The sequence below is a fragment of the Sciurus vulgaris genome (genome assembly GCF_902686455.1).
Source record: "Sciurus vulgaris genome assembly, chromosome: X".
NCBI lineage: Eukaryota > Metazoa > Chordata > Mammalia > Rodentia > Sciuridae > Sciurus > Sciurus vulgaris.
In genome coordinates, this window is record NC_136471.1 from 32,726,466 (window position 1) to 32,749,431 (window position 22,966).

General features: G+C 38.2%; 1 protein-coding gene across 1 annotated transcript; it reads left to right on the forward strand.

The window, feature by feature from the left end:
- The first annotated feature begins 1,917 nt into the window (after nucleotides 1-1,917).
- Nucleotides 1,918-18,347, forward strand: STEEP1 (STING1 ER exit protein 1). The gene is made up of 7 exons (XM_079123438.1): nucleotides 1,918-2,104; nucleotides 5,018-5,135; nucleotides 10,599-10,640; nucleotides 12,265-12,403; nucleotides 13,124-13,213; nucleotides 13,933-14,025; nucleotides 15,342-18,347. Exons 1-7 carry the CDS (start codon nucleotides 1,981-1,983, stop codon nucleotides 15,402-15,404), a joined length of 669 nt encoding a protein of 222 aa, XP_078979564.1. The 5' UTR covers nucleotides 1,918-1,980; the 3' UTR covers nucleotides 15,405-18,347.
- Nucleotides 18,348-22,966: the final 4,619 nt, after the last annotated feature.

Sequence of the window (22,966 nt, forward strand, 5' to 3'; positions counted from 1 at the left end):
ATGGGGTTAAAACCTAGGGAGAAAACAGTGTGATTCTCTAAGGCTTAAATGGATCTCTCTTATGTTCACTCAAGAGCTTTAAATTTCCATTGGTTTACATCTTCTGTTTTTCTAGTCATAAACTCCTGCTGTCTTCATTGATGTCTTTCTTAAAAATCCACTATTCTGGTGCCATCACTTGGATTATTGAAGTTATCCAACATAGATTGCCCCGATTTACTTATACTGGAATACCCCTAGGTTCCTGTCATCCACAAAGAGAATTCAGGGGGAGTTTCTGGGTTGGAGAAGAAAGGGTGGAAAATGTTCCCTTTTACCTGGGGGCAAATAGGACAATTAAGATTCCTCTACTTTTAAATAATTTACATACTTAGGGTCTAGTATCCAGAATATATAAATAACTCCTACAACTCAATAATAAACTGACAACCCAATTAAAAATGGGCCAAGAGGGCTGGGGATATAGCTCAGTTGGTAGAGTGCTTGCCTCATAAGCACAAGGCCCTGGGTTCAATCCCCAGCACCGCCAAAAAAAAAAAAAAAGGGCCAAAAAGGGCCAAGGATTTTGAATGGATATTCTCCTAAAGAAGATATATAGATGCTTGCTCAATAAGCCCATGAAAAGATGCTCAACATCATTAGCCATCAGGGAAGTGAAAATCAAAAGAAATACCAAGATAGCTGTAATAAAAAAGACAGTAAAAATTATTAGCAAAGATGTGGAGAAATTAGAACTCTCATACCTTGCTAGTAAGAAAGTAAATTGTGCAACTACTTTTAAAAACCCTCTGGTAGTTTCTCAAAAATGTACATGTGGCAGGGCATGGTGGCACATGCCTGTAATCCCAGTGGTTCAGGAGGCTGAGACCAGAGGATTGCAGGTTCAAAGCCAGTCTCAGACACTTAGCAAGGCCCTAAACAACTTAGCAAGACTGTCTCTAAATAAAAATATTTTAAAAGGGGCTAGGGATGTGACTCAGTGTTTAAGTGCCACTGGGTTCAATCCCTGGTACCCCCCAAAAAATTTACATGCAGACTTACCATCTGACCCAGTAATTTCACTCTTATGTATACACCCAAAAGAATGGAAAACAGTAGTCCTCACAAAAATTTGTATATGAATATTCATAGCAGCATTATCTATATTAGCCAAAAATGGAAACAAGGTACATATTCATTGGCTAATGAATATATGAACAAAATATGGTATATCCATGTGATGAAATACTATTCGACCATGAAAAGACATGAAGTCATACAATATGGATGAACCTTGACAACATGCCAAGTGAAAGAAGGCAGACAAATGATGACATATTATTGTATAATTCCATTTATATGAAATGCCAGAATAAGTAATTAAGGGATAGGAAGTAAAGTAGTGGTTGCCAGGGGCTGGGAAGGAGGCAGGCAGTGACTGTTAATAGGTATGGTGTTAGTTTGAGATGATGAAAATGTTCTGGAATTAATTAATTATGATGGTTGAACAACTGTGAATATAAAGAATGAATTTCATGTGCATCGTGTCTAACAGTGACAAGATGCTTCATTGGGTACTCATCCTGAACACTGCCATTAAAGAAAAAATCATGTTTAGAGACACACCTAAAATCTGTATTATGCATATACAATGTGTAATGTATAGACCTTTGTTATATCAGGTTTTATATATACATGCACGTGTATGTACAACTTAAATATTCATGGGCATATAGAAATTTAATAAATAATTTAAATAATATTAAGGATGTCACAACTAAAGTAGTTCCAGCTGACTTTAGCCAAGGCGAAGAAAGTTCTAGGAGTCTCAGGGCGGGCCCCCATGCATCTTAGCCTGATGGGACCGCCCGGAAGTTCTTGAGAATACTCCTGACACGTGACCCAACGTTGCTTGGAGAGAAGAGGTGCGGCGCGCTTGTGACGTCATTTCTGCGCTATTTTCTTCGCTGGCTTTGAGGCATCTAATCGCCACTGGGAACTATGCCTAAAGTAGTGTCCAGGTCGGTTGTCTGCTCTGACACTCGGGACCGCGAGGAATATGATGATGGCGAGAAGCCCCTGCATGTCTACTACTGTTTGTGCGGCCAGATGGTCCTGGTGCTGGGTGAGTAGTCGGGAACTGGAAGGCATCTGCAAGGAGCGAGTCTGTGGGTTCCTTTTGAGCGCAGCCGGTGGGTACTGGGGATCGAACCTATGGGCGCTTACACTGAGTTACATCTCCAGGGCTTTTTATTTTAAGAGATGGTCTCGCCAAGTTGCCGAGGCTGACCTAGAATTTGCGATCCTCCTGCCTCTACCTCCCCAGTCGCTGGGATTACAGGCGGTAGCAACCGCACCCAACTCAGTCTGCGGGTTCTTGAGGGTGAATTTCCTCTGGCTGTGAGTGGGAGCCACCTCTCACTGAAGTTTAGTGGCTTTTCCCTTACCGTCAAAATCCTCCCTACGCATTCCTTCTCCACTCCGGCCGCTTCTTTGTTTCGTTTTCTGCTTAACCTTGTGACAGTTTCTACAGGCCTCCCTCAAAACTAAACTCCTCGTTTAAAACACACACACACACACACACACACGTACATACATACATATATAATACACTGTATCTCCCCACTCAGTTCGCTCCAAATACTTTGTAACTTTTCCGCTGGATACAAAGATAAAATAAAAATAAAGCCCTCCCTTGATTCTCCATTTCCCCCCACCTATAATCCCATCCCTATACTTTTATAGCAAAACTTATCAAAAGAGTTGCCTATATTGGTTGTCTCGACCTACTTCTGGTAGACTTTTCTTCCCACCTCTCACCTTCAAAACGATGTTGGTTAAGGTTACTAACTAAACTCCCGTGATAACTGTTCCAGTGGCTAATTATCTTAGTGTTAATTAATCACCTTTTCAGTAGCATCTGAAAGAGATGATCACGCCATTTGACTTGTGACACGTCCTTCATTTACTTCCAAGATTACGCACGCCTGATTTTTCTGCTACCTCAAAATTTTGTTTTTTCTCAATGTCTAGCTCCTTCTTCCTTCTCAGACTTTTGGACATTTCAAGGCCTTAGAGCTCGGTATTTTCACTTATATTCAGTCTGTACTCACTCCCTTGGTGATCTCAACCAGACCCCAGCTTTAAATATCACCGATTTGCTGATAATTCACACATGTTTATCTTTAACCCGAACCTCTCCTTAAACTCCACTTACCTATTCAATATCTCCGCCTGGATGTCTAATGGACCTCTCAAATATATCATGTTTAGAATTGAATTCATGATCTCCTGCCCGCTGCTCTCCAATTGCTCTGATTATAGTCTTCCCTGTTGCAATGTTGCGGTACTGCAATTCATTCAATATCTGGCTTTGAGGAGTGAACAACCTAATGTGTAAACTGCCTAGTGTTCTCTAACTCCCCTCATTTCTATTAATCTCAAATCACTTTGACACTTGACTTCTTCATCTGTGAACCTTTAGATACTTAATTTGCATTATATCAGTTTTCTATCTGCTTTATTACTGTGTCTGTTTTATTTCATGTGTGTTTTCATTGTTTTCAGACCAAACTCCTCCAACTAGGATGGGTCATTTGCATACCATATATATCACTTTCTCCCTTTCTTAACAGTTACCCACTTTTCCCATTGCCCTCCTCGTAGGCTTTCTAGGATAATAAGTTGTCTCTTCTGACTCTTAATAAATTAGAGCACAAAGCAAATGTACTGTGATTACAGAAATATTCATAGGAACTTGAGTTGCAGTGCTGGAAGGTTTTTTTGAAAGGGTGCTGGGGATTGAATCCAGGGGCACTTAACCACTAAGACACATCCCCAGCACTTTTTATTTTTTTAAATTTTGAGACAAGGTCTCATCAAGTTGCTGAGGCTGGCCTAGAATTTGCAATCCTGCTGCCTCTACCTCCCCAGTCCCTGGGATTATAGGCATGTACCATCACACCTGGTAGGGTTTTTTTTTTGGTCTGTCTCACAGTTTATTTAACAATAGGTAATAAGTCAAATTTAACAGTCTGTGTGGTGATCCAAAGTTCATATTTATAAATCATCAGCTTTAATTGCATGATTTACAACAGTAGAGGGTTTTTGCTTTCTATTTACAAGTTTTACAGAAAGTGTATATGTGTGTGTGGGGAGTGGGGAGCAGGTTAAGGAGGAAGAAAGCAAGCAAAGAAAAAACCCCTTGGACATTTCACATGTTAAAAATCATCCCACTGGAATTGTTTCTTACCCTCTTTTTTAATTGTTTTTCCTTTGTTAGATGTAGAATTAATGAAAAATTCTTTCAAGAAACAGAAACCACAATATATAATACATCGATTTGGCAGCTGCCCCTGTATGTTTTGAAAAAGTCATTTTTCTCTCTACAGGTACAAATTATTTTAATACTTAAGGTATTATGCTCAGACTTATCTTATGGAATAGAAAATTTTCTGGAGCACAAAAGTTGACTTGAGGGGAGGAAAGGGGGATTTTTTAAAGAACATTTTTAAAATAATGAGCATCTTTGCACCCAGAGGGGAAAAAGTTGATGTGTGTGTGTGTATAAATTTTAAAGTAACAACCCCTTTTGTCCTCTGGTTTTAGAAATGTTCTTTTATTTAATTCTTCCATAAAGTAAGGAAAATAAGGAAGAATGTCAACCATCTGCACCAGTAAATAATTATTAATATTACATATTTTCATTAATTAAAAAAATAAAACCTGTTGGAGGTGCAAGGCAGAAAGGTTGGCATCAGACCTCAGCCTCTTCCCAGTGCACTGATCTTTCAAATGAGGAAAAAGTTCCTGAAGTGGGAAGTGATTTGCCAAAGATGACCAGGGTGATAACAGAGCTGGGACCAAAACCATGGTTCTCCTGACACCAAGTCATATTTAGTTGGAAAACTCAAAATCAACTTCCATTAGCAGAGTGATTATAGTAAAGACCATAGTGCTAAGGCTGCCACTGAAAACTTCTGATCGGATCAAGACATTTTTCAGTGACTACTGACCAAATCTTTCTCCATTCCTTCAGATTGTCAGTTAGAGAAATTGCCCATGAGGCCCCGGGACCGATCCCGTGTGATTGATGCTGCCAAACATGCTCACAAATTTTGTAATACAGAAGATGAGGAGACTATGTATCTTCGGAGGTAAGGGGTTGATGTTCTGTTTAGGATTTTGCTGTTGTATCAGGGTCGTCTTCTGAAGAACATAAATATCCATCTAATGTTGAACAGCTCATCCATTTGAGCCCAATTCTATGACATTTGTGGTAGTTCTCTAAATTCTGTTAATGCAGCAAAATCTTATTGTGCTTTGTTGAAATGGTGCTCAGATGTGATTCTATTGCCGTTTGGTAACTGAAATTTGACAGGTTTGGGTGAATTCATTCAACCTGTAATCTTTTGGAGCATACCACATGCCTGGCACTGAGATAGGTACTGGATCTGTGAATGAATAAAGCACCAGCTGTAACATCAAAGAGGTTATGGCTCAGTGAATGGTTTCTTCCTATCGTGATAGGAAGAAATACTTGTGTTGTAAACAAAAGGTTATGGGAAAAACTCCAAAAGAGTGGCATTTGTGATTGGCCTGAACTAGGACATGAGGTAGATGAGGGGGATTAGGAACATTCCAGGTGGAGGGAATCTAGAAGCATTGAAAGTATTAAACATGGTGAACTTGGGAAATCTGAATAGTCCTTTGTGGCCAGAGCAAAGGTTATTTTACAGAAAGGGGTTCATGCATACTGGGGTGAGAACAGAGTGCCATGCTAAAGTTTGTACCCCAAAGCAGAGTAGTGACCTGGTTAGATCCATTTTAGATTTGGGAATTCTGATATATATTGGGAATTAAAACCTGTGAAGGGATAAAGTTGCATGAAAAGAATGTGGAGCAAGAAGAAAGTAATGAAGATTTACACAGAACACAAAAGAATTGGAACTATTCAAGCATAGTGGTGCACACCTGTAAACCCAGTGGCTCAGAAGACTGAGGCAGGAGGATCATGAGTTTAGCAACTTAGCAAGGCTCTAAGCAATTTAGTGAGACCCTGTCTCTAAATAAAAATATAAAAAGGGCTGGGGATGTGACTCAGTGGTTAAGTGCCCCTGGATTCAGTCCCTGGTACTGGGGAAAAAAAAGAAAAGAATTGCAACTACTTAACAAGGAGAACAGTGATGTGGAAAACAAGAAAGGAGAGTTTCAAGAAGCGTGTATATGTGTGCATCAGATGTGGGATGCCCATCTTCAGCAGGTGCCAAATGGCACTGAGAGATCAATCCTAGAGAATTAAGTTCATGCATTTGTTCATCAAGTATTCCTTTTGTTGGGCACCTGTTGTGTGCCACATACTGTCCTAGAAGCCTGGTATATCCCACTGTGTTAGAATGCTAGAGTTACCATAATAAAGTACCACAAACTGGGTGGCTTTAAACAGCAGGTATTACTTGTCTCAAAGTTTTAGAGGCTAGAAGTCCACAAGGTGTCTGTAGGGCTATGTTCTCTCCAAAAATTCTAGGGGAGAATCCTTCCTTGCCCCTTCCTAGCTTCTTGCTTTTGCCAACAATCCCTGATGTTCCTTGGCTTCTAATTGTGTCAACTACAATATCTGCCTTGCATCATCATATGGTATTTGTCCAGTGTCATCTTCTTTATAAGGGTACGAGTCACATTGGATTAAGGGCCCATCCTACTCTAGTCTAACCTCATCTTCTTTGGGGAGGTACTGGGGATTGAACCCAGGCGTTGTCTCCACCAAGCTACATCCCCAGCCTTTTTATTTATTTATTTATTTATTTATTTAATTTATTTTGGTACTGAGGATTGAACCTAGGGGCACTTAACCACCAAGTATTTTATTTAGAGACAGGGTCTCAGTTGCTTAGGGCCTCGCTAAGTTGCTGGGGCTGGCTTTGAATACTCCCAATACTCCTGCTTCAGCCTCCAGAGCCACTGGGATTACAGACATGCCATTCTGTCTGGCAGCCTTATTTTTTATTTCGAGACAGGGTTTCTCTAAGTTGCTTAGGTCCTCACTGAAGTGTTGAGGTTGGCCTTGGACTTGTGATCCTTCTGCCTCAGCCTTCTGAGTTGCTGGGATTACATCTGTGTTCCACTGCACCCAGCTAATCTTGACTTTTTGTTTTGTAGTGCTGGGGGTTGAACACAGGGCCTTGTGCATGCTAGTGAAGAACACTACTGCTGAGTCACATTCCCAGTCCTGTATGTTCTCTTTTAAGAAATGTCTTTTCAGCTGGGTATGGTGGCACATACCTATAATCCTGGCAGCTCCAGAGGTTGAGGCAGGAGGATCAAGTGTTTAAAGCCAGCCTCAGCAACTTAGGCCCTAAGCAATTCAGTGAGACCCTGTTTCTAAATAAAATATAAAAAAGGGCTGGGGACATGGCTCAGTGGTTGAGTGCCCCTGGATTCACTCCCCAGTACAAAAGAAAGGAAGGAAGGGAGGGAGGAAGGGAAAGAAGGAAGGAAGGGAAAGAAAAGAAGAAAAGGAAGGAAGGAAGAAAGAAATATCTATTCAACCAAGCACAGTGGTGCATGCCTGTAATCCCAGCGGCCCAGGAGGCTGAGACAGGAGGGTTGAGAATTCAAAGCCAGCATCAGCACCTGGTAGACTGTGGTAAGGACTTTAGATTTTATTCTAGGTGTCTGGGGAAACCAATTTTGCCTTTATCTAGTAAATAATTTAGAGTGAGATAGCAGAGGAAGCAGATCCTAGAATAAGTGGTTAGATTTTATGTTTATGTTAGATTTGAATTCAAAAAGAGGAAAACCTAAGTATGACATACACTAATGCAAAAAAAAAAAGATTGTTTTGACCACAGAAAAATCTAAACTTTTCATAAGATGAAAAAAAAAAAAAAGACAAATGACAAACTGGGGAGAAATATTTGCAAAGAGCTGAGCATGGTGTCACATGTCTGTAACCCCAGTAGCTCAGGAGGCTGAGGCGAGAAGATCCTCTAGTTCAAAGCCAGCCTCAGCAATTTAGCGAGGACCTAACCAATTTAGCAAGACCCTGTCTCTAAAAAGAGTTGAGGCTGGGCACAGTGGTGCACACCTGTAATCCCAGAGGCTTGGTAGGCTGAGGCAGGAGGATCAAGAGTTCAAAACCAGCCTCAGCAAAAATACAAAATTGGGCTGGGGATATGGCTCAGTGGTCAAGTGCCCGAGTTCAATCCCCAGTACTGCTCCACCCCCCAAAAAGGGTTGGGAATGTGACTCAGTGTTTAAGTGTTCCTGGGTTAATCCTTGGTACCAGAGAGAGAGAGAGAGAAGAAATATTTGCAAGGCCCTTCAACAATAGCAAGTCTCCTTAATACAAAATGAAGAGATAGCTCAGTAGACACAATATGAACTGACAGTTCACAAAAATACAAATGGCTATTAAATTTATGAAAAGATGTGTAACTTCAGTCTTCAAAAATAAATGCAAATTAGGAGATCCCATTTTTTCACCCATGACATTGAAAGGGATGCAGTTTAATAACATAATGTTGGTGAGACTGTAGGGAAACACATCTCTCAATACATTATTGTTAGGGCTATAAATTGGTTCAAGTTTTATAGAGTAATTTGGCAGGTATCTACCAGAATTTAAAAATACACCCTTCTAGGAATTTATCCAACAGAGAGAAGACATTTGGATTCACCATATAAAGAAATACAATGTAGCCTTTTTAAAGAATGAACCAAGCCGGGGACAATGGTGCAGGCCTGTAATCCCAGCAGCTCAGGAGGCTGAGTCAGGAGGATTGCAAGTTCAAGGCCAGCCTCAGCAACTTAGTGAGGCCCTAAGCAACTCAGAGACCCTGTATCTAAATAAAATACAAAAAAGGGCTGGGGATGTGGCTCAGTGGTTGAGTACCCCTGGGTTCAATCCCTGGTACCAAAAAATAAAAAAAATTGAAAAAAGAATGAAGCAGCTCTTTGTTCATATGGAGGATCATATATATGTTATATAGATGTGTGTGTATGTATGTATGTGTGTGTGTGTGTGTGTGTATATATATATATATAGCAAGAAACATTTTTGAATGAGTTAAAAAAAGGTGAAGAACAGTGTAAGGTATGGTACATTTTTTTTTTTTTTTTTTTTTTTTTTTTTTTTGTGGTGCTGGTGCTGGGGTTCGAACCCAGGGCCTTATGCTTAGAAGGCAAGTACTCTACCAACTGAGCTATCTCCCCAGCCCAGGTATGGTACATTCATATAAAAAAGGGAAAAAAGTATTTCCTTGTGTACCAGGGCTGGGGATGTAGCTCAGTGGTAAAATCCTTACCCAGCATGTGCAGGGCTATGGGTTCAATTGTAGCACAGAAAAAAAAAATCTAGAGTGTTTGCCTACTGTGTGTACCTGTCAGTGTTCTTTGCTTGTACATGCATCACCTATCTCTGGAATGAACATAAGAAGCCAGGAGGATTTTGCCTATGAAAAAGGGAACTGGGTGGGTAGAGGACAGGTAGAGTGGATATTTACTTTTCATTTTATTCTCATATGCATACCTTATGCATATGTTGACTATTAAAAAATTGAAACAAGCAAGAGCGGGTGAGTGAGGCAATCAGGAAGATGTTACAGTAGTAAAAGGTATTGATAATGGTGGCAGGAAGGTGGAAAAAAGTAGGCAGTTGAAGATTTTTTTATATTAAATCCATCAGATTTGCCGATGAAGTAAATGTGAGAGATGAGGGAAGGAGGAGAATCAAGGATGAATCCCAGGTTTCTTTTAAGCAATTGGGTGGGTGGAATTGAGTCTTTTAATCAATGTGTTGGTTCTTGAGTTTGATTACCTGGTCTTGAATTCAACCTCCTCTACTTTTTAGCACTATGACTTTGTGCAAATTTTGTAATTTGTGCTTAAGTTCCCTCAGCTGTAAAATGGAAATAATAATATGTTATTGTAAGGATTACTGTAGGGATTATATGAGTTAATACATGTATATATTTTAGAATGGCTCATAGCATATGGTAAAAGCTATATACCATTTCCCCCCGTATCCATGTGAGATTTGTTCCAGGACCTCCTGTGGATACCAAAATCTGCAGATACTCAAATCAGTTATATAAAATTGCATAGCATTTGAATATTTTATATTCTCTCACACACTTTAAACCATCTTTTTACTTATAATACCTGTACAACATAAATGCTATGTAAATAATTGTTATACTGTATTGTTTAGGGAATAAAAAGAAAAAAATGAACATGTTCAGTACTGACACAATTTTTTCCTGAATATTTTTGATCCACAGTTGGTGGAATCCACACATGAGGAACCCATGGATGTGGAGGGCCAACTATTTAAGTGCTTGCTGCTGTGGTTGTTACTGTATCTATAATCATTACCATGAGAGTTACATTGATCCTCTTCCTCTTCTGTTAGGGTAGCCATATTAGGAGCTCAATAAATGCTTGTTGAAGGAAGGAAAGAATGTTGTAACTTTAAAATTGACACATGTTTAACCAGTTGGTCTGTGGAATGAAAAAATTTGAAAGGCCCTTTTAATATGTGAGGAAATAAGATGGTATAGTTAATAGGTTATGAGATTTGCTCCTACCTTCTTATTTTTTAACTTCCATTTTCTATACAGGCCTGAAGGCATCGAACGACAATACAGGAAGAAGTGTGCAAAGTAAGTGTTAACCATGTGGGTTTCTCTAGGAATAGGCAAATTGAGGCATAATGGATTATGAAAATAGTTATTTGGATATAATACTCTGTGGTGTCTCTTTTCTTATAATCTCAACTGCCTTCAGACCAAATACTAATGTTTCCTGAAGAAACAAGTCAGTTACATCTCCAATCAGCTGGTCACAAAAACGAGTTTTTAACATAGTGCAATTTTATAAAAATTGAGATGTAATCAATATATAATAAAACTTGCCCATTTTAAGTGTTTAATCTGACAGGTTTTGACAAAAGAATACAGTCATGTAGTACCACCAGCATCATGATATCAAACATTTCCAGCATTCCATATGCTCTTTGCAGTCCAATCCCCCTGCCCCCATTTGGCACTGCTTTCTGTTACAATGGTTTTGCCTTTCCTAAAATTTAATGTAAATTTTACAGTATGTGTTCTATTATGTACACAGTATGTATCTTTTACACATCTTATTTTATTCCTTCCAGTTACGCTATCAGTCATTTCTTCCTCTTATTACTAAGTAGTAGTCCATGTATCCAAGTTTGTTTGCCCTTTCACCCATTTGAGTTGAAAGGCATTTTAGTTGTTTCCAGTTTGGGCTATTATCAATAAAGCTGCTGTGAATATTCTAGTATAAATTATAGTGTGAACATGTATTTTTCTCTTGGAGTAGAATTGGCTGGGCCATATGGTAAATGAAACTAGTGTAACTTAATCCAGACCTATCTGTAAAGTCTATTATAGGATCATAGACCTAAGAATCTTGAAGAATATTATTTAAAGCAAAAAATGTATGTGTATTCCAGCTTTAGGCTGTTAATACTGACTATTAACCTCCATAAAAGGGGCTGGGGATATAGCTCAGTTGGTAGAGTGCCTGCCTTGCAGGCCCTGGGTCAATCCCCAGCACCGCAAAAAAAAAAAAAAAAAAAAAAAAAAAAAAAAAAAAAAAAAACTCTGTAAAAAAGTTCAGTCTTGGTAAAACTATGGTTACATCTTGGCTAGCAGAAGACTCAGACTAGGAGATAAAAACTGAGGAAAATGGATAAGAAGGCATGTTCATCAGATTGATGAAATTGGTGTTATCATTTCTTGTGGGTCTACTTTGTTTAACTCCATAAACTCCATAAGTATAATAATGGCCAGCCAAAGAAAGTGGTGATAACTACCAGGACTGGTTTGCCAATCACTAGAGTGGAGCCTTTACACTCCTCCCAACACTACAACAACAAAACAGAACAGAAAAAAAAAATCTAGACAGCATGCTCAAGCTAGTTAGGAAGAATGGTGGCAGCTTTGACTGCAGAATGATCAATAACATAAGCCAGGGTTTACCAGACGTGTTGAATATTACAAATCATTTGAAATGCTCAGTAAACTTGCAGATTCATAGGCCTTGCTCCCTACATTTGCTGAATCAGGATCTTTTGGGAGTGACCTAGGAATCTTAACAGCAATTTTAATAAGCACCCTTTGGAAGTCAGTCATTGAGAAGAGATAATCTTTATTTTATGGCACAAAAATATTCCCAGAGTCTACATATGCTTTTCAAATCTCTGTGAGGGGATTCGGAATCAGTTTTTCCAGAGGTTCATTCTGCTGTTTGCAGGTGTGGACTACCACTGTTCTACCAGTCCCAGCCGAAGAATGCCCCTGTGACCTTCATCGTGGATGGAGCAGTAGTGAAATTTGGTCAGGGTTTTGGGAAAACAAATATATATACTCAGAAACAAGAGCCTCCAAAGAAGGTAATTATCATTGAAAGAGACAGACTGCTTTATACAGCTACAGATTTAGTCCCAAATGTTTTTTATTGTGGTGCTGGGGATTGAACCCAGGGATTCATATATGCTAGGCAAGTGCTGTACTACTGAGCTACTCCTCCAGCCCCTGTATTTTAAAATAAGGGTTTAGTACACAGGAAAGTACCCTTTATGGATGTCTTCATTAAAAAAAAATTATTTGCAGATGGACACAATACCTTTATTTTTATTTGGTGCTGGGGATTGAACCTAGTGCTTCAAATGTGCTAGGCAAGCCCTCTACCACTGAGCTATAACCCCAGCCCCTAGATGTATTCATTTTTAAGAGAATGCCATTTTTGTGTATAAGCATATATTACAGAATTGTAACACCTATTCTGATTTTCTACAGTTGCCTCGTGAGTAATCTTAGAAAATGTATAGTTTTTATTCTCATTTATTTCCTTAAAAATTCTTTTTCCATTGTGAATAATTAAACACTAAATGAATTAGGCTAATTAAAAGAATCACTTTAAAAACCCTTGATGCCCAATGTTATGAAAATATAAATGTAAATTAAAACATTGACACCTTTAGATACGCAGCCTGTCCCAAAGAGGCAGTGCCCCCCAACCCTACACACAAGCATGTGTACACTCACACTTACATATGGCTTGTGGATCCTCTTGGGTTGAACTAGTCTAACCCCTCTCCTTGCTCTTTCAGGTGATGATGACCAAACGGACTAAAGACATGGGCAAGTTCAGCTCTGTCACCGTGTCCACCATTGATGAAGAAGAAGAGGAGATTGAGGCTGTAAGTGCTTCTGTTCACCAGGGAATTGGAATTGGGGGTGGGTTAGGAAAGGGAACTCTGGAGCTAGAGCTCCACCTACCAGAACAGAAACATTGCTTTCAGACCCTGCTCTGCCAGTAAGAAACCATGTGACACTGGGTTAATGCTGGTTTCCCAGGACCTCAGGCACAGCTGTAAGATATGAACAAGAGAGTTTGAGCTCTTTCATTCTTTTTATTTTTTTATATTTTTGTAGTTGGATCTTGTAATGGATCTTTTTATTTTATTTTTATTTATTTATATGTGGTGCTGAGTATCGAATCCAGGGCCTCACACATGCCAGGCAAGTGCTCTACCGCTGAGCCACAACTCCAGCCCAGCCCTTTCATTCTTCTATAAATTTAAAGACTACTGGACTAAATGATTTTAGAGCCTTTCCAGTCCAGCTCTGATGGTTTGGGAGTCTGTTCCTAGCAGTCAGCAGTAGCGGCAGCGATTACCTTTCTGGTACTTCAGTAGGATGAAGTTTATGGAGAGATGTGAGCTGTTATTTTTAAAATGATTTTGGTTGAAGCCTGAACGTCCCTGGATTATTGAAAAGAGGAAGAGTTGGAAAGGGAACAGAGGCCTGCCATTTCCCTAATGATTTCATGACTCGAACAGTATAAATTGCTACTATGGTCTTTATTATAATTCCTCAGCGAGAGAACTGATGTAAAGATGTTTCTTTGCTCCTTCAGAGGGAGGTTGCTGACTCATATGCACAGAATGCCAAAGTGATTGAAAAACAGCTGGAGCGCAAAGGCATGAGCAAGAGGCGACTGCAAGAGCTGGTGAGTGCCATGGGATAGGAAGGCTCTGGCTTCATTGTTTGGATTTCTTCCCTGAACAACCGTCCAGCAGGGAAATCTTTTAGGAAATCTCTTGGGGGTGGCTAGTGTAGCTGGCTGCTAGCTTGCTAATCCTAGCTTCTGATTGTTGGTGTAACCTGCTCTGTAGTAGAGGCTGCAGGATCCAGGCCCTAAATTATAACACCTGTTATCTAACCTAGGATGTTATTTTAATCTGGTATTTATGGTCCCAGTAAGGAGTTTAAAGGTGAGAGTTTCTAGATATCTCCCAGGATGTAGTGATGTATGAGAGTACTACTTAGCAGTACCTGGATTGGGGCTGGTTATTGCATCTTAAAGAACTGCTAGTTTCCTGTGTTATTCCACTGATTCATCTCAGAGCATGCACATCTGTATGTGATGGTGCCTACATTTTTGTTTTTTTATAATTGCTTATAATATTTTTTAAAGTTGGACAGTGTTGCATTGATGCTTCATCAAAAGGTATGCCACTTTCTTCTAATGACTGGTATATGTTTAGTTGCTGCTTTACCTTGCACTAGTGGTCTAGAGTAGTCTCAAACTTTCTAAGATGAATGACCAGTGTTTTCTTTTTTTAATTGCCAGTTTTGTAATTTGTAAAAATACAATAGAAATGAATTAACCTCAAGTTGTATTATTAAATTATTTTATTACTCTATCAAATTGCTATAAAAATTTCTAAATATTTACTCTTGATTTTTGCATGTATGTTGCATGACTGATTAACAAACAGTTCATGGACCCCAGAATTTTGGCAGCACTGTTTTGGAATGGCATTCTTTCCTATTCTGCCAAGAATAGGATACAAGTACACCATGATATTGACTCTCTCAGCCCTTGGGAGGTGCTGGGTTCCTGGAATCCTTGTGTTCATTGTCTTGATCCACAGCCTTGTACATTTGCCTGTGTTTTGCCTACAAATACCCCTTTCTGAGTGTACGTAACATCAGAAAGATTGGAAAGCAGTTGCTAGAGACACAAGGATTTTAGAACCACTTCTGGCTTGTACACTAAATGAGCACTAAGATAGAGTGTTTCTCTTTTTTTCCCCATATATTTTTATTTTGTTTTTTTCTTTCTACCTTTTTTATTGGTGCATTATAATTGCACATAATGATGGGATTTATTGTTACATATTCATACATGCACACAAGATGACAGTATAGTTTGGCAGTATCACTAAGGGAAAGTGTTTCTGTGTGTTTTCTTAGAATAAGGAAGAAAAAATAAGACTTTTATATGATATATCAAGGCATACAATTTTTTTTCCTTTCCAGGCTGAACTGGAAGCCAAGAAAGCTAAAATGAAGGGGACCTTGATTGACAACCAGTTCAAATGACCAAGACTTTTCTCTGAGTCCAGACTGGAGGCAAGCATTTAGATCAAGAAGAAAAATAACTTCTGATCACATGGACTGGTTTCTGTTTATTCCCCAGGAAAAGGCTTTACTTTGCTTCCCATTGATTCTCTTGCATTCAGTGAGGGCTTTGAGTCCATTTGATCTGCTTTCTAGGCTATATATTTTTCTAAGACTTTACGTAGGTTTTTTTCCTATTATTTTTTTGTCCATTTGATGTAAACTTCTTCAGCTGTGTAAAAACTTTATGAATAGATCAATACTTGAGTGCCTCTAGTTTCCAAAATGACTTTTTATTCCTTTTTTTAGTTAATAAAATATTGAAATATTTTTGGAAAAAATAGGGCATGTCATAGAGAAAAGTAGCATGAATTATATTTAAAATTACAGCAAGTCATAGCCTTTTAAGTGACTGTCTCTGGTCTTAGAATGGTTCTTAGAATTGGCTATGGTTCCAAACTTTGTGCTGTCAGCAGAGTTCCATTGAAAGCCAAAATCTGCCTAAAGCTCTCTTTACTTCAAATATTAGAGCTATAGGTGAACCATACCATATCAGACATTATACTTAAAGAAGGAGAAGACACAGGGCTGGGGATGTTGCTCAATCAGGGTGCATGCTAGGCATGTGTGAGATCCTGGGTTCCATCCCCAGCACCGCACACACATGTGTATGCACATGCTTGTGTGCACACGCATACACACACACCCCAAGAGGAAAAGCCAGATTGTAGTGAAGGAGTTGGTTAGCTCATATTTGAATTAAAATAGGATCTTATTAAGTAAACCAAGAGAGCTATCATCTAGTGCGACAGCTGGGAGTATTGCTTCTCCATGTGTGTACGTGAGATAAACAAAATTATGTTAGGTATCTTTTCTTTTACATTTGCTATTGGCAGAGGAATGTTGTGCATATAAATATTTTATCTCACACTGCTTCAGTGATATCAGTATCTGTGTATTTGTATCCATATTTTTATCTATTCCCTGTATTACAAAGTGTGGGGTCAGAAAGCATGTTAACCTCTTCATATTACCTACAATGGATTGCAGTTATTAGCAGGCACCCAAGACTTGTTTGTGAGGTGCTGCTGGGAAATGGTGGGACAGTTTTCTTTGTATCTTTCTGATTTCTTTATTGCATGGAAAAGTAGGTTGAAATTGGGGTAGATGTAATTTAGCAAGAGCTGGACAAAAGAGAGGTGGAGTCCTGGGAAGGCCCAAAATGGGCCTGTGTTGCCATCTTCCAGGTTATTCTCCTGCCTCCAATGAGACTTTTGCAACTGAGTCTTCCTCTCCACCTCATTTCCTGTCCTTATTCTGAGAAAGAAGTAACCATCATGTGGATGAACAACTATGACCTCCTCACAATTTCTCAACCTTGACTCCTGACAATGGCCTCTACCTTTACTTCACTTGAGCCACAAACTCCCATGATTACAGCCTGTATATCATCTGCATCACCTCTGAAATCCAATATTTTGTTCTCTGATCACAAACATATTCACTTCCTCTAAAGCTGTTTTGTTTTTAGATTTGAAGGTGATTATTAGTAGTAAATAATGAAAAGCAGTGGTAGTAATAGTAAAAATACCACTTTTTACTGAATACTTACTATGTGTCAGGTGCCAGGGCAAGCACTTTGCAGGTACTATCTAAAAGATGATAATTCTTTTAAGTTTAGATGTTATTGTTCCCATTCTAAAAATGAGTATTCTGATGCTCAGAGATTTTAAATTTCCCAAGATCCCATAGTCAGTACATGGTAAAGACAAAAATTTGATTTTAGAACTAGAACAGGAGAACTGCTGCTCCTGTGGAATTTTTAAATCATATATTATTAAATCAGAATGCAATTTCATTTTGAGAAACCAAATAAAGTGCATTGTAAAGACTCTTGCATAGAGGACTCCCTATAACAAATCTGTGGTTACATTTTTACATATTTTCTGAAATATTTATCTTTAGATACTGGTTCTAAACCATTTCAACATCTGGTTCAAGTTATGCATTTTGCTTCATCTGTATGTTTGTGAAATATTATGTCATTAGCACCAAGCAACATATGCTCTTTATTATCTTTTATTCTTTCATATTGAAATAATTGTTAAAAAAAAGCATAGTTCCTCTGTTCTATTTTATAGCAAATAGTGTTTTCATGTTAGTATAAAGAGATAAAGAGCCATATTGAAATTTTTAGAGAGTTGTATTTCTTTTTTTTTTATTTGCAAAATATCCACTGTGAGAAAATGTTTGTGAAATATTCTCATTGTAGTAATTGGTGACATTTGGAAGCATAACTTCATCGATTAAGAGAAATTGAAAAGCTTTTTTAAAACTGGCTTGCTGTGCTAAGGATAGTGGCACATGCCTATAGTCCCCACACTTAGGAGAATTGCTTGAGTCTTGGAGTTAACTGCTTGGGCAATATACTGAGACCCCATTTCAAAAAAATAAAATGAAATAAAAGGCTAGATTGTTTCAACCATTTTTAAGGCCCTTATTACAGTGGACCATGTCTCCTAGTGTTTTCTTATTTAGAAAGTTTCTCAGTGGTATCTAACAATTTTTTTTTTTTTTTTTTTTTTGGTACCAGAAATTGAACTCAGGGGTGCTTAACCTCTGAGCCACATCCCCAGCCCTTTTTTATATTTTATTTAGAGACAGGATCTCACTAAGTTGCTGAGGGCCTCTCTTAGTTGCTGAGGCTGGCCTTGAACGTGCAATTCTCCTGCCTCAGCCTCCTAAGTCACTGGGATTACAGGCATGTACCACCATGCCCAACTGTATCTAACAATTTTAATTTGAATTTCCCTAATGATGGATGATGATGAACATACTGTTTTTTTATTGTAGTAAAAAAAATCACATAACACAAGCTTAATCATATAACCATTTTATTTTTATTAAATATATTTTCAGCTGTCAGTGGACCTTTATTTTATTTATTTATTTATATGTGGTGTTGAGGATCAAACCCAGGGCCTCACACATGCCAGGAAAGTGCTCTACCACTGAGCCATAACCCCAGCCCCTTAACCATTTTAATTATACAGTTAGTTTTTTTTTTTTTTTTTCAGTTTAGTAGTTTTGAGTACATTCACATTGTTGTGATTTGGATCTTTTGAACTTTTCCATCTGGTAAATCTGAAATTCTACCCATTAAACACAATTCCCACTTTTTCTTTTCTTTTGGTCACTGGTAACTACCATTTTATTTTCTGTTTCTGTGAATTTAACTACTTTAGGTAACTCATAAGTGAATAATACAGAATTTGTCTTTTTGTTTTTGCCTTATTTCACTTAGCATAATGTCTTCAGTGTTCATCCATATCGTAACATGGGGCAAGATCTCCTCCCTTTTTTTCCTCCCTATTTATTTACTTTTAAGTGTTTTTACCAGTATATTATAGTTATACATAATAGTGGGGTTCATTCTAACCTAGTCATACATGCAAGGAATATAATTTGCTCCATTTCAGTTCTCAGTGCTTCCTTTTTCCTTTCCCTCCTCCCTCTCCTTGTTCCCCTTTTATTTTATTTTAGTTTTTGGTACTGGGGATTGAACCTAGGGGCCCTTTACCACTGAGCTACATCTCCAGCCCCTTTTTTATTTTGAGACAAGCTCTCGTTAAGTTGCCTAGGTTCTCACTAAGTTGCTGAGAACTTAATGATCTTCTTGCCTCAGCCTCCACGTCACTGGGATTACAGGTATGTGCCACTACTCCTGGTGTTTTTTTTTTTTTTTAATTTGTTTTTCTTTTTGGTGGTGCTGGGGATTGAACCCAGTACCTTGTGCTTGTGAGGCAAATACTCTACCAACTGAGCTATCTCCCCAGCCCTTGATTTGTTTTTAAATTGATGCTTTATAGATATACATAAAGATGGGTTTCATTGTGGTGTATTCATATATGTACATAGTATAATTTTGTCAATTTCATTCCACTTTCTTCCCTGTTCCTATCCCTGCCCTCTCCCCTTCATTCCCCTTTCTCTACTTCACAGATCTCCCCTCTATTTTTGTGGGATCTGCACCCCCCTGTTTTCCCCTTTGCTCTAGCTTCCACATGTGAAAGATAACTTTTGACCCTTGACTTTCTAAGTCTGGCTTATTTCACTTAGCATCATGTTCTCCAGTTCCATCCATTTATTGGCAAATGTTATTATTCCATTCTTTATGACTGAGGACAACTCCATTGTATATATAGCCCACTTTTTTTATCCATTCATCTATTGACAGGCACCTCAGCTGATTGTATAACTTGGCTATTGTGAATTGTGCTGATATAAACATTGATGTGCCTGTATCACTATAGTGTGCTGATTTTAGTTCTTTTGGGTGTATACCAAGGAGTGGGGTAGCTGGGTCATATGATGGTTCCATTCTTAGACTTTTGAGGAATCTCAATACTGCTTTCCAAAGTGGTTATACTAATTTGCAGTCCCACCAATAATGTATGAATATACCTCTCCCCCTACATCCTTACCAGCATTTAGTGTTATTTGTATTTTTTGTTGTGGTGCTGGGGATTGAACTCAGGGCCCTGTGCTTGAGAGGCAAGCACTCTACCAACCGAGCTATATCCTGAGCCCTATTTGTATTCTTGATTGCCATTCTAAGTGGAGTGAGATGAAATCTCAATGTAGTTTTGATTTGCATTTCCTTGATTACTAAGGATGTTGAACAGTGTTTCACATATTTGTTGGCCATTTGTATTTCTTCTTTTGAGAAGTGTCTATTTAGTTCTTTTGCCCATTTATTTATTGGATTTTTTTCCTGGCATAAAGTTTTTTGAGTTCTTTATATATTCTGGATTATTAATCCCCTATCTGAGGAGCAGGTAGAAAATATTTTCTCCCGTTCTGTAGGCCCTCTCTATACATGCTCTTAATTGTTTTCTTCGTTATGCATAATCTCTTTTAGTTTGATGCCATCCCACTTATTGATTCTTGGTTTGATTTCCTGAGCTTTAGAGGTCTTGTTAAAGAAGTCGGTGCTTATGCCAATATGTTGGAGTGTTGGCCCTATGTTTTCTTCTAGCTGTTGCAAAATTTCTGATATAATTTGTAGGTCTTTGATTCACTTGGATTTGGCTTTTTTAAAAAATATTTTTTGTAGTTGTAGATGGACAGTTTGCCTTTATTTCGTTTGTTTATTTTTATGTGGTGCTAAGGATTGAACCCGGTGTCTCACGTGTGTTAGGCAAGCACTCTACCACTGAGCTACGGCCCCAGCCCTGGATTTGACTTTTGTTCAAAAAGTCATATGGATATCCAGTTTTCCCAGCACCATTTGTTAAAAATGTTATCTTTTCTCCAACATATGTTTTTGTCACCCTTGTTGAGTATCAGATAGCTGTAAGTATGTGTATTTGTCTGTGTCTTCTATTGTCTTCATGCCTGTTTTGATGCCAGTATCATGCTGTTTTATTACTATAGTTCTGTAGTATAATTTGAGGTCCAGTATTGTGATGCCTCCAGCATCACTCTTCTTATTCAGGATTGCTTTGTCTATTCTGGGTCTTTTATTCTTCCAAATAAATTTAAGGACTGTTTTTGTTTTTCTAGTTCTGCTTTTTTGTTGTTGTTTTGTTTGCTTGTTTGTTTTTAGTACTGGGGATTGAATCCAGAGACACTTGACCACAGAGATATATCCCCTGCCTTTATTATTTTGTGATAGAGTGTCAACAAGTTGCCCAGCCTGGCTTCAGACTTGCAGCCCTCCTACCTCAGCCTGCCAAGTCACTAGGATTGCAGGTGTGTGCCACCACACCCAGCCTAATCATGTTTTCATATGCTTATTGTCTAGTTGTATATATCATTTTTAGGGAAATGTCTATTCAAGTCCTTCACCCATTTTTAATTGATTTATTTAATATTTTTGTTATGAGCATATTTTATATGCTAACTTGCCATCTATCTTCTTTGTTCAGATTGTCTACCCATTTCTTTTGAGTTTTAAGAACTCTTTATATAGTCTGAATGTCAGTCCTTTATTAGATATGTGATTTACAGTATCACTCAGTCTACAACTTGGTTTTTCATTCTCTTAATTGTGTGGTGCTTTTCATGACCCAAGATCATGCAGATTTTCTTCTGCAAATTTTATATTTTACATTTATGTCTACAATACATTTTGAGTTTTTTTTTTATAAAATGTGTGACTTGTGTATCCATTCATCTTTTTTTTTGCATACAGATTTCCAGTTGTTCCCAACCCATTTGTTGAAGAATTTTTCTCTACTCATTTGCTTTTAGACCTTTGTCAAAAATCAGTTTACTTAGGCTGGGATTGTGGATCAGTGGTAGAGTGCTCACCTAGCATGTGGGTTCGATCCTCAGCACCACAAATAAATAAAATAAAGGTATTGTGTCCATCTACAACTAAAAAATATATTTAAGAAGTCAGTTTACTTTATTTTTAGATTTTTATTATTTTTCTGATATATAGGGTCTTATGGTTCTGGTGATCAAACCCAGGGCCTCACAAGTCCTAAACATGCACCCTACTGCTGAGATATACCCTGAACCCCCTTTACGTTTTTTTTGACACAGTGTCTTACTCTGTTGCCCAGGCTGTCCTAGAACTCCTAGGCTCAAGAGATCCTCCTGGGCTGGGAATATGGCTCAGTTGGTAGAGTGCTTGCCTTGCAAGCATAAAGCCCTGGGTTCAATCTCCAGCACTGCAAAAAAAAAAAAAGAGATACTCCTGCCTCAGTCTTCCAAGTAGCTGGGATAAAGGCATGGGCCACTGCACCTGGTTGTTATACAGTGTCTTGATTTGATTATGGTAGCTTTATAGTTAAAATTTTGACATCAGGTAGCATGATTCTTCCCATGTTGTTCTTTTCTGGAAGCATTTCTGGCTATTCTAATTTTTTGCCTTCCCATATAAATTTTAGAATCGGCATGTTGGTATATTGTGTTCTTTCTGATTGGTTTTGTGAAGTCTGAAGATCACATTGGGGAGAATTGACACTTTGATAATATTGAATCTTCTGGCCTATGAACATGATGTATCTACTTTTTATTTAGAACTTTGATTTCTTCCATCAGTGTTTTGTAGTTTTTCATGTTCAGATCCTGTACATACTCTTCAAAGTTATACTTGGGTATTTCATTTTTTTCTGGTGCTATTGTAAATTTTACCTCTTTTTAATACTATAGCGATAACATTCATCCTGTAGCCTCTCAATTTAGAATCAGTCCTACAGTGTGTTTTCATTGATTTGTTTTTAAATTTTTTATTTTTTTATTTTTACAGACTGCATTTTAATTTATTGTACACAAATGGGGTACATCTTTTTGTTTCTATGGTTTTGCACAATGTAGATTCATACCATTCATGTAATCATACATGCACATAGGGTAATGCTGTCTGTCTCATTCCACCATCTTTATTGCATTGATTTGTTTTTAACCCAGATATTTGAGTGGCCATGTCTTGTAAATGAGTAGATGTTTGACTCCGTGAATTGATGTTTCCAATTCCAAGATGGATTCTCATCACAGTCGAGCCATTATATTTTGGGTCAGCAACTCTCCCA